This window comes from Garra rufa, chromosome 15, assembly GCF_049309525.1.
Source record: "Garra rufa chromosome 15, GarRuf1.0, whole genome shotgun sequence".
Classification (NCBI taxonomy): domain Eukaryota; kingdom Metazoa; phylum Chordata; class Actinopteri; order Cypriniformes; family Cyprinidae; genus Garra; species Garra rufa.
The window spans coordinates 17,117,582-17,130,100 of NC_133375.1; the positions used below are offsets into that span (position 1 = coordinate 17,117,582).

The window sequence follows — 12,519 nt, forward strand, 5'->3', positions numbered from 1 at the left end:
CTGTTTTAGCACTGCTCAAAGGCTAACATCAGAATCAGATTTGTTGATCAGAAGCCAATCACATCTCAGACCAGCAGAGGGCATCCTTCATCAGCACTGTGTAGGAGATTACTAAACAAGCCTTACCTGAAGACACATCTCTGTCTGTGTTCAAAATCAATAGTCAATATGCAAACAAATGAATATCCAAGTAAAATCTAACTGGAAGGTTACTGAGGAACTGGTGTGTGTGTGTGTGTGTGTGTGTGTGTGTGTGTGTGTGTGTGTGTGTGTGTGTGTGTGTGTGTGTGTGTGTGTGTGTGTGTGTGTGTGTGTGTGTGTGTGTGTGTGTGTGTGTGTGTGTGTGTGAATAACTGTAATTGTTCTGTCGTTGTTCATCAAATATTCACACTTGTCTGTTGTGTCTTGTCTTGGAGAAGAGGGTGTACATACAGAAGAGCTGGACAACGATCTCGGTACGTCTCTGGTCGCGCCTCTGCCGGTCTGATTATTAAAACACTGTTAGCATGACTCTCTCTACATGCAGCTGTGTATGTGAGTGTTTGTCTTTTCAGCAGCAGGATGTCACTTATCAGTTCTTTTAGAGAGAGTGAATGTGATTCTCCTATAAAATACTTCTCAAATTAACAAAAAAGTGTGAGTTTGATGGTTAAATTGTGATGTGAAATATACAGTGCCCTTCTCTAATGTGATGTAACTAATAGTCTTATTGCTGTTTATCCTTTTGGAGTTTCATTCAAAACTCTAAGGAAAATCTAACCTTTAATTAAAGTTAAATAAAGAAAATATTGGTATCATAAATGAAAATTCAATTGCGGCATCACAACAGATCAGTCATCCAAGATGTTCATGTCTTTCTTTCTTCAGTCGTAAAGAAATTGTTTTTTGAGGAAAACATTCCAGGATTTCTCTCCATATAGTGGACTTCTATGGTGCCCCGATTTTGAACTTCAGAAATGCAGTTTAAATGCAGCTTCAAAGGACTCTAAACAATCCCAGCCGAGGAAAGAAGAGTCTTATCTAGCGAAAAGATCTGTTATTTTCTGAACAAACTGACAATTTATATACTTTTTAAGCTCAAATGCTCGTCTTGTGTCATCTCAATACAGTTAGGGTATGTCGAAAAACTCCCATCTTGTTTTCTTCCCCAACTTCAAAATTGTCCTACATTGCTTTTTTAACTTTTTGGGTAAAGGGCATTTGATCTTCTTTGCACTTTCACTTTGTAAACACTGGGTCAGTACTTCTGCAGCGATGTAGGATGATTTTGAAGTTGGGGAAGAAAACAAGATGGGAGTTTTTCGATATGCCCTAACTGTATTGAGATGAGACAAGACGAGCATTTGAGGTTGAAAAGTATAATAACTGCCAATTTGTTTCGCTAGATAAGACTCCTCTTCCTCGGCTGGGATCATTTAGAGTCCTTTGAAGCTGCATTTAAACTGCATTTCTGAAGTTCAAACTCAGGGCACCATAGAAGTCCACTATATGGAGAGAAATCCTGAAATGTTTTCCTCAAAAAAATGACATCACGACCGAAGAAAGAAAGACATGAAGATCTTGGATGACAAGCGGTGAGTACATTATCTGTACATTTTTGTTCTGGAAGTGAACTAATCCTTTAACTGCATAATATACATACAGGATGGGATACAGGACAGATTAATTTGATAGACTCATATTTTCTTCTAACATAAATCTAATAGGCAGAATAAGACTGGATTCCTAAAACTGTCTTTTCACAACACTTCCTTAACTCTGACAGCACATAGCATGCAGTGTCTATCAGTTTTGTGCTCAATGGCTCTTGATTTGTCTGTTTGTTGGTTTTCTTCTGTCAGAGCTGCCTCCAGGCTGGGAGAAGATCGATGACCCGGTGTATGGAGTCTATTATGTTGAGTAAGTGGAAGATCCCTCCATCAGTTTAGTTCAGTGACTGACCTCAGAACTGAAAAAGGTCCCCGTGTTTTATGTGTGTGACTGTGATTCGGTGTAAATTGTCCATCAGCTTGATCTGTTTGGGCCTTGTGTGTATTTTTAAGAACAATTACTGTAGGACTCATTGGTAACAAGACACACTGGATCATGGCCACATTTCAGATTGCATCACGCATTAGTTGAGTATAGAGAATGCAATCAGATCGATTGTGCATTGGTTAGAATCAACAGAACTAGGAATGCGTCTGAAGGTGATGATTCTGACTGTCTGTGTGTGTGTGTGTCTCAGTCATATTAACCGTAAGACGCAGTATGAGAACCCCGTTCTGGAGGCCCGGCGGCAGAAGCAGCTGGACGCACAGCAGTCGCCGGAGGGAGGACGCTACATCAGAGGTGCGGCTCACTTCAGCCTGATCACTGAACAAACCAGAGCATAGCCAGACACTTACCTATAATATAATATAATACCACAAACTGAACATACTGACATGCAAGTATATAATTATAATATTGAATGAACACATGGTTATATGTAGCAAATGGGTTCCACTAGACATTCAACTAACTGTAAGTAACTGTGCACCTGCAGGTCAGCTAACTCTCCTTAGAGTATTAGTAGACTGTTAGCTGAGGTTCAGGTTAGTAGGATAAGTTGACATGCAAAGTGACTTATAGTCAGTTCAATATCCATCTAAATGAAGTGTTAGCATCAAATGACTCCACAAGGCTTTTAATCGCAAAATCCAATCAAAAGTTTGGGATCTGTAAGATTTTTTACTCTTGAATTAAGATTCTTAATCTCACTGAGGCTGCACTTATTTGACATTACATTTAAAATTGCAATATTATGAATTATTATTGTTTTAATAAGTGTTTTTTCAGACTATTGGAAAGAAAACACCTAAAAGACACTGTTATGTGTTTATTTTATAGCACTTTATCTATTTGTGTCAATAGATTTCAATTACAATCCATATTTTTTAAAGGCTGTTTTCTCAAAATGAGTTTTTTCTCCTACACTGAGCCATGAATCTCCACTTCAGTAACACTTACACACACCAAACTTCACATTTTTATTCCTGTCCGTATCCTGAAGGTTTTTACAGAGGGATTTGTTTATATATAATTTGCTTGATTTTATACAACATTTTAGTGTTGTATAAAAGTGTTTCCTGTCTGTTCTAAGTTTTTTGTGAATTATGTCGAGACGAAATTAGATTTTTCAAAATTCCAAAATTCCCTCTGTAAAAAATTTGACTTTTGAAAATTAAACAAGAATTTCGAAACTGACTTCATCTAGTTTTTAGATTTTTGTACTAGAAATGTATGCAAGTTAGTGCATATTTAAACTTAACATTTTAGAAAACTTGTAATACAATTTTTTTTTTTGCAATTATCAATATAATCAATCAACTGGGTAAGAAAGGTGATAACTATTAGTTCATTTTTTTTACCCTATTCACCTACAGTGTCTCTCCATAAAGCTGAATTCTCACACAATCCTTTAGAAATCATTCTAATATACTGATTATTAATGTTTTGGCTGTAATTTTTGGTTAATTTAATGTGTCGGTGCTGAAAAAGAAAAAAAAAACTGTTGTATAATCAAATGGCTGTTATCCTGTATTTGTGTCAGTCTAATGTTTCTTACTGTTGTCTGTTTGTGTCAGAATGGATAGAGGAGCACTCGTCTGCCGGAGCTGCGATCGGCTCATATGTGCCCAGTCATCTGGAGACATACAGAGAGCCTCAGAGCAGTCTGTCGGCCCCTCAGGCCCCGGGCCCCAAACGTGAGACTTGACTGACTTTCATTCCTATTTATATGCACCCACAAAGATTATTGACTACATAAGCATTTACAGTAACAAACGTGAATAATTAATAACTCCGTGTTTGTGTATGTGAGCAGGAGGAAAGCCGTTCTTTACCCGTAATCCAGCCGAACTCAAGGGGACCTTCATAAGCACTAAGCTGCTGAAGAGCAGACGAGGCTTTGGCTTTACTGTAGTTGGCGGCGATGAACCCGATGAGTTCCTGCAGATCAAGAGTCTGGTGCTGGACGGACCGGCCGCTGTGGACGGAAAGATGGAAACAGGTCTGAACATCCTAACCAGCTCTCTCTTCCATCTTCATCTGAGTTTGTGTTCTTTGTGTTTCTTTAGCCCCACCCACACCAAAAAAACAAAGCTCCGCCCCTCTTACATACTAATCATCCAAAACGAGAGTGGGATTCATAAACACAGCATCTTCACAAGAAGTTTTGTTGTCTCATCATTTTTGCTTTAAATGTTTGTACAACAATGTTAGTTTAATTGATTATTAAAGGAGTAGTTTACTTTCAGAACAAAAATTTACAGATAGTTTACCCACCCCCTTGTCATCCTTCAACATCCGCAGCCCTGCCCTCAAAATACAGCTATATGGTGGCCCAATCCATGTTGCCATTTAAACAAAAAAGACAAAAAGGAGTTGCATCCTTCAATGGACTGTAAATGCAGATAGTAAGAAAAAAATCAATAAGTGACCAAATTAAACCATTTTCAGATTGCTTTAAGATCTACTTAAAGGATTAGTTCACTTCTAGAGCGAAAAACTGTACAGATAATATACTCACCCCCTTGTCATCCAAGATGTTCATGTCTTTCTTTCTTCAGTCGACAAGAAATTGTTTTTTGAGGTAAACATTTCAGGATTTCTCTCCATATAGTGGACTTCTATGGTGGCCTGAGTTTGAACTTCCAAAATGCAGTTTAAATGCAGCTTCAAAGAGCTCTAAACGATCCCAGCCGAGGAAGAAGGGTCTTACCTAGCGAAACGATCGGTCATTTTCAAAACAAACTCATTATGTACTTTTTAACCTCAAACGCTTGTCCATGTCTGTGTGAACTGTTTTTTTTCCCCAGTTTAAGACAGTTAGGGTATGTTGAAACTTCAAAATCACCCTCTATCGCTGCAGAAGTCCTGACCCAGTGTTTAAAGGTAAAACAGTGATGTTGGGTGATTTTAAAGTATAAGAAGAAAACAAGACGTGAGTTTTTGGACATGCCCTAACTGTATTGAGCCAGATTACACAGAGTATGCATGCACAACACAGAGACGAGACGAGCATTTGAGGTTAAAAAGTATATAAAATGACCAATCGTTTCACTAGTTATGACCCTTCTCCCTTTGAAGCTGCATTTAAACTGCATTTTGGAAGTTCAAGCTCAGGGACACCATAGAAGTCCACTATATGGAGAGAAATCCCGGTGACATGAGTAGAGCGGTGCGGCTGTGTCTCTAACACGTGTGTGTCCCGCAGGTGACGTGATAGTGAGTGTGAACGACACCATCGTGCTAGGATACACTCACGCTCAGGTGGTGAAGATATTCCAGTCCATCCCCATCGGCTCCATGGTCCAGCTGGAGCTGTGCCGCGGCTACCCTCTGCCCTTCGACCCCGACGACCCCAACACCAGCCTGGTCACCTCAGTGGCCATTCTAGACAAAGAGCCCATCATAGTCAACAGTCAAGAAGGCTTCGAGCCCATCCCCGGCCTGGCGGTTCAGATGACGTCCGGCGGCGGCGGAGGGGCCGTCGAGCCCGTCCCATATGGCCCCGCGGCGGACAGCGCTCTGATGGGCCCCGCCGACGCCTGCCTCGCCTACTCCAGCGACGTGGTGACGCTGGCATCATCTATAGCGACTCAGCCCGAGCTCATCACGGTCCACATCGAAAAGGGCGACAAGGGCTTCGGCTTCACCATCGCAGACAGTCTGGTTGGCGGAGGGCAGAAGGTGAAACAGATCGTGGATTACCCACGCTGCCGAGGGCTGAAGGAGGGCGACATCCTGTTAGAAGTCAACAAGAGGAATGTGCAGGGCATGAGCCACAACCAGATCGTGGATCTCCTCAGCAAATGTCCACGAGGGAGTGAAGTGACTCTGCTGGTGCAAAGAGGTGAGCGCATGCATTTCCTCTCACAAAATCAGTGTTACTGACCACCGTTCGGCTGCTTCGGTCTAGAGACCTGCGAGATTGTGTCCCGCACCCACCCTCTCCCGCGGAAATAAATGTTATCTCGTCCCGCTCCCGCCTGCGACATTCACGTTTTGTCCCGCTCCCGCCCGCAAAAGCCCGCATAAAATTAACCTATATAGATTTTTTCAGTTCATCGGTTGAATTTACATGAAAAAGTTCTGTAATATCTCGTAAGTTGCCCTAGACCCCAGCATAAATGTTCTGGATAAAATATTTGTTATTTAGGCTAAGCATCAACATTCACAAACCACTGTTATTCTTAACAAAAAAGCCAACATGAGCTACTGCGTACATCCAAGGCAGAATGCAAACAAACAAAGCTCCTTTAAAGCTGACATCTCACAATCTCATAAAGCTCTTATAACACAATGGATATTATGCACAATTAACCTTTCATAAATGTCTACACTTTGTGTGTTGTAATTCGTAAGCACGCAATATTCAGCGCTGTGCAAAAGTTTTGAGCAGTGAGTGGATTTTAGCTTGAACACCACTGATTGGCGATGCGTTCCAGAAATCAGCAGATGGCTACATTCCTCACGCTGCAAACAAGCTTTTAAATCGAAACTGCCTATTCTCACACTTACTAATCATATTCAGGCTATGTTGTTCTTGCAGCTTTTGTGCAGTAGGTGAATAACAATTTTTTGTTTTTAGATATTTTATGTTTAGATATTTCTATTTTGCGGGAGTCCCGCGAATCATTTTATTTTCCCGCATCCCGCACACACACGAGTCTCTACCCGCCCGCGCTTGCCCATCAAGTTTCGTCCCGCGCTGCACTCTGTTGCGTTGGGTCCCGTGGGATTGTAGGTCTCTACTTCGGTCCTGTTAGGAATGAACGCGTCTAGTTGAAAACACTGCAGTTACAGTATCTTACAAAAGTGAGTGTACCCCTCACATTTCAGCAACCATTTTAGTATATCTTCTCAAGGGACAATACTAGAGAAATGAAACTTGGATATATTTTAGAGTAGTCAATGTGCAGCTTGTATAGCAGTATAGATTTATTCTCCCCTGAAATTAACAACATATAGCCATTATTATCAAAATAGCTGGCAACAAAAGTGAGTACACCCTAAGTGAACTTGTCCAAAGTGTCAATATATTGTGTAAGCAGCATTGTTATCTGGCACTGCCTTAATCATCTGGGCATAGAATTGACCAGAGCTGCAGGTTGTTGCTGGGATCCTCTATAATGACATCACAGAGCTGCTGGACGTTATGAATGAGTGCTCAGCTTTGTTGATCGACCCTTGCATCTTGGAAAACCTCTGTGTGACCCTGACCACTGTAGTGTAACTCTGATCACTGTAGAGTAACTCAGACCACTGTAGAGTAACTCAGACCACTGTAGAGTAACTCTGACCACTGTAGTGTAACTCTGATCACTGTAGAGTAACTCAGACCACTGTAGAGTAACTCTGATCACTGTAGAGTAACTCTGATCACTGTAGAGTAACTCAGACCACTGTAGAGTAACTCTGATCACTGTAGTGTAACTCAGACCACTGTAGAGTAACTCTGATCACTGTAGTGTAACTCAGACCACTGTAGAGTAACTCTGATCACTGTAGAGTAACTCAGACCACTGTAGAGTAACTCTGATCACTGTAGAGTAACTCTGATCACTGTAGTGTAACTCTGACCACTGTAGAGTAACTCTGATCACTGTAGTGTAACTCTGACCACTGTAGAGTAACTCAGACCACTGTAGAGTAACTCAGACCACTGTAGAGTAACTCTGACCACTGTAGTGTAACTCTGATCACTGTAGAGTAACTCAGACCACTGTAGAGTAACTCTGATCACTGTAGAGTAACTCTGATCACTGTAGAGTAACTCAGACCACTGTAGAGTAACTCTGATCACTGTAGTGTAACTCTGACCACTGTAGTGTAACTCAGACCACTGTAGTGTAACTCTGACCACTGTAGTGTAACTCTGATCACTGTAGAGTAACTCAGACCACTGTAGAGTAACTCTGATCACTGTAGAGTAACTCTGATCACTGTAGAGTAACTCAGACCACTGTAGAGTAACTCTGATCACTGTAGAGTAACTCAGACCACTGTAGAGTAACTCAGACCACTGTAGTGTAACTCTGATCACTGTAGAGTAACTCTGATCACTGTAGAGTAACTCTGATCACTGTAGAGTAACTCTGACCACTGTAGTGTAACTCTGATCACTGTAGAGTAACTCTGACCACTGTAGTGTAACTCAGACCACTGTAGAGTAACTCTGATCACTGTAGAGTAACTCAGACCACTGTAGAGTAACTCAGACCACTGTAGAGTAACTCAGACCACTGTAGAGTAACTCTGATCACTGTAGAGTAACTCGGACCACTGTAGAGTAACTCAGACCACTGTAGAGTAACTCTGACCACTGTAGTGTAACTCTGATCACTGTAGAGTAACTCAGACCACTGTAGTGTAACTCTGATCACTGTAGAGTAACTCTGATCACTGTAGAGTAACTCTGATCACTGTAAAGTAACTCAGACCACTGTAGTGTAACTCTGATCACTGTAGAGTAACTCAGACCACTGTAGTGTAACTCTGACCACTGTAGAGTAACTCTGATCACTGTAGAGTAACTCTGATCACTGTAGTGTAACTCTGATCACTGTAGTGTAACTCTGACCACTGTAGTGTAACTCTGATCACTGTAGAGTAACTCAGACCACTGTAGTGTAACTCAGATCACTGTAGTGTAACTCTGATCACTGTAGAGTAACTTAGACCACTGTAGTGTAACTCTGACCACTGTAGAGTAACTCTGACCACTGTAGAGTAACTCAGACCACTGTAGTGTAACTCTGATCACTGTAGTGTAACTCTGATCACTGTAGAGTAACTTAGACCACTGTAGTGTAACTCTGACCACTGTAGAGTAACTCTGACCACTGTAGAGTAACTCTGATCACTGTAGTGTAACTCTGATCACTGTAGAGTAACTCTGATCACTGTAGTGTAACTCTGATCACTGTAGAGTAACTCAGACCACTGTAGTGTAACTCTGACCACTGTAGAGTAACTCTGATCACTGTAGAGTAACTCTGATCACTGTAGAGTAACTCTGATCACTGTAGTGTAACTCTGATCACTGTAGAGTAACTCTGATCACTGTAGTGTAACTCTGACCACTGTAGTGTAACTCTGATCACTGTAGAGTAACTCAGACCACTGTAGTGTAACTCAGATCACTGTAGTGTAACTCTGATCACTGTAGTGTAACTCTGATCACTGTAGAGTAACTTAGACCACTGTAGTGTAACTCTGACCACTGTAGAGTAACTCTGACCACTGTAGAGTAACTCTGATCACTGTAGAGTAACTCTGATCACTGTAGAGTAACTCTGATCACTGTAGTGTAACTCTGATCACTGTAGAGTAACTCTGATCACTGTAGTGTAACTCTGATCACTGTAGTGTAACTCTGATCACTGTAGAGTAACTCTGATCATGATCACTGTAGAGTAACTCTGATCACTGTAGAGTAACTCTGATCACTGTAGAGTAACTCTGATCACTGTAGTGTAACTCTGATCACTGTAGTGTAACTCTGACCACTGTAGTGTAACTCTGACCACTGTAGAGTAACTCTGACCACTGTAGAGTAACTCTGATCACTGTAGTGTAACTCTGATCACTGTAGAGTAACTCTGATCACTGTAGAGTAACTCTGATCACTGTAGAGTAACTCTGATCACTGTAGAGTAACTCTGATCATGATCACTGTAGAGTAACTCTGATCACTGTAGAGTAACTCTGATCACTGTAGAGTAACTCTGATCACTGTAGTGTAACTCTGATCACTGTAGTGTAACTCTGATCACTGTAGTGTAACTCTGATCACTGTAGAGTAACTCTGATCACTGTAGAGTAACTCAGACCACTGTAGAGTAACTCAGACCACTGTAGTGTAACTCTGATCACTGTAGAGTAACTCTGATCACTGTAGTGTAACTCTGATCACTGTAGAGTAACTCTGACCACTGTAGAGTAACTCTGATCACTGTAGTGTAACTCTGATCACTGTAGAGTAACTCTGATCACTGTAGTGTAACTCTGATCACTGTAGAGTAACTCTGATCACTGTAGTGTAACTCTGATCACTGTAGAGTAACTCTGATCACTGTAGAGTAACTCTGATCACTGTAGTGTAACTCTGATCACTGTAGTGTAACTCTGACCACTGTAGAGTAACTCTAATCACTGTAGAGTAACTCTAATCACTGTAGAGTAACTCTAATTACTGTAGAGTAACTCTGACCACTGTAGTGTAACTCTGACCACTGTAGTGTAACTCTGACCACTGTAGAGTAACTCTGATCACTGTAGTGTAACTCTGACCACTGTAGAGTAACTCTGATCACTGTAGTGTAACTCTGACCACTGTAGAGTAACTCTGATCACTGTAGTGTAACTCTGATCACTGTAGAGTAACTCTGATCACTGTAGAGTAACTCTGATCACTGTAGTGTAACTCTGACCACTGTAGAGTAACTCTGACCACTGTAGAGTAACTCTGACCACTGTAGTGTAACTCTGACCACTGTAGAGTAACTCTGACCACTGTAGTGTAACTCAGATCACTGTAGAGTAACTCAGACCACTGTAGAGTAACTCTAATCACTGTAGAGTAACTCTAATCACTGTAGTGTAACTCTGACCACTGTAGTGTAACTCAGATCACTGTAGAGTAACTCTGACCACTGTAGTGTAACTCTGACCACTGTAGTGTAACTCAGATCACTGTAGAGTAACTCAGACCACTGTAGAGTAACTCTAATCACTGTAGAGTAACTCTAATCACTGTAGTGTAACTCTGACCACTGTAGTGTAACTCAGATCACTGTAGAGTAACTCAGACCACTGTAGAGTAACTCTAATCACTGTAGAGTAACTCTAATCACTGTAGAGTAACTCTGATCACTGTAGTGTAACTCTGACCACTGTAGAGTAACTCTGATCACTGTAGAGTAACTCAGACCACTGTAGAGTAACTCTGACCACTGTAGTGTAACTCTGACCACTGTAGTGTAACTCTGATCACTGTAGAGTAACTCTGACCACTGTAGTGTAACTCTGACCACTGTAGTGTAACTCTGATCACTGTAGTGTAACTCTGACCACTGTAGAGTAACTCTGATCACTGTAGAGTAACTCAGACCACTGTAGTGTAACGCTGATCACTGTAGTGTAACTCTGACCACTGTAGAGTAACTCTGATCACTGTAGTGTAACTCTGACCACTGTAGAGTAACTCTGACCACTGTAGTGTAACTCTGACCACTGTAGAGTAACTCTGATCACTGTAGTGTAACTCTGATCACTGTAGAGTAACTCTGATCACTGTAGTGTAACTCTGACCACTGTAGAGTAACTCTGATCACTGTAGTGTAACTCTGACCACTGTAGAGTAACTCTGATCACTGTAGTGTAACTCTGATCACTGTAGAGTAACTCTGACCACTGTAGAGTAACTCTGACCACTGTACAGTAACTCTGACCACTGTAGTGTAACTCTGATCACTGTAGTGTAACTCTGACCACTGTAGTGTAACTCTGACCACTGTAGTGTAACTCTGACCACTGTAGTGTAACTCTGACCACTGTAGAGTAACTCTGATCACTGTAGTGTAACTCTGATCACTGTAGAGTAACTCTGATCACTGTAGTGTAACTCTGACCACTGTAGAGTAACTCTGATCACTGTAGTGTAACTCTGACCACTGTAGAGTAACTCTGATCACTGTAGTGTAACTCTGATCACTGTAGAGTAACTCTGACCACTGTAGAGTAACTCTGACCACTGTACAGTAACTCTGACCACTGTAGTGTAACTCTGACCACTGTACAGTAACTCTGACCACTGTAGAGTAACTCTGATCACTGTAGTGTAACTCTGACCACTGTAGAGTAACTCTGACCACTGTAGAGTAACTCTGACCACTGTAGTGTAACTCTGACCACTGTAGTGTAACTCAGACCACTGTAGAGTAACTCTGATCACTGTAGTGTAACTCAGACCACTGTAGAGTAACTCTGATCACTGTAGTGTAACTCTGACCACTGTAGAGTAACTCAGACCACTGTAGAGTAACTCTGACCACTGTAGTGTAACTCTGACCACTGTAGTGTAACTCTGATCACTGTAGAGTAACTCTGACCACTGTAGTGTAACTCTGACCACTGTAGAGTAACTCTGATCACTGTAGTGTAACTCAGACCACTGTAGAGTAACTCTGATCACTGTAGTGTAACTCAGACCACTGTAGAGTAACTCTGACCACTGTAGAGTAACTCTGACCACTGTAGAGTAACTCTGACCACTGTAGTGTAACTCTGACCACTGTAGAGTAACTCTGACCACTGTAGTGTAACTCAGACCACTGTAGTGTAACTCTGACCACTGTAGAGTAACTCTGACCACTGTAGTGTAACTCTGACCACTGTAGAGTAACTCTGACCACTGTAGAGTAACTCTGACCACTGTAGTGTAACTCTGACCACTGTAGAGTAACTCTGACCACTGTAGAGTAACTCTGA

The 12,519-nt window shown here is 41.5% G+C and overlaps 1 protein-coding gene across 12 annotated transcripts in view; it reads left to right on the forward strand.

Annotated features, from left to right (window-relative positions):
- Window positions 1-12,519, forward strand: part of magi1a (membrane associated guanylate kinase, WW and PDZ domain containing 1a) — a 107,240-nt gene that overhangs the window by 54,700 nt on the left and 40,021 nt on the right. For 6 of the 12 annotated variants that reach the window (XM_073819525.1, XM_073819519.1, XM_073819520.1 and 3 more), the window contains 6 exons: window positions 417-455; window positions 1,842-1,899; window positions 2,228-2,331; window positions 3,609-3,728; window positions 3,848-4,033; window positions 5,240-5,878. In XM_073819525.1, coding sequence (XP_073675626.1) covers window positions 417-455; window positions 1,842-1,899; window positions 2,228-2,331; window positions 3,609-3,728; window positions 3,848-4,033; window positions 5,240-5,878 — 1,146 coding nt within the window. The remainder of the gene's footprint in view (window positions 1-416; window positions 456-1,841; window positions 1,900-2,227; window positions 2,332-3,608; window positions 3,729-3,847; window positions 4,034-5,239; window positions 5,879-12,519) is intronic. The other 6 variants (XM_073819527.1, XM_073819528.1, XM_073819518.1 and 3 more) reach the window with 2 other exon arrangements.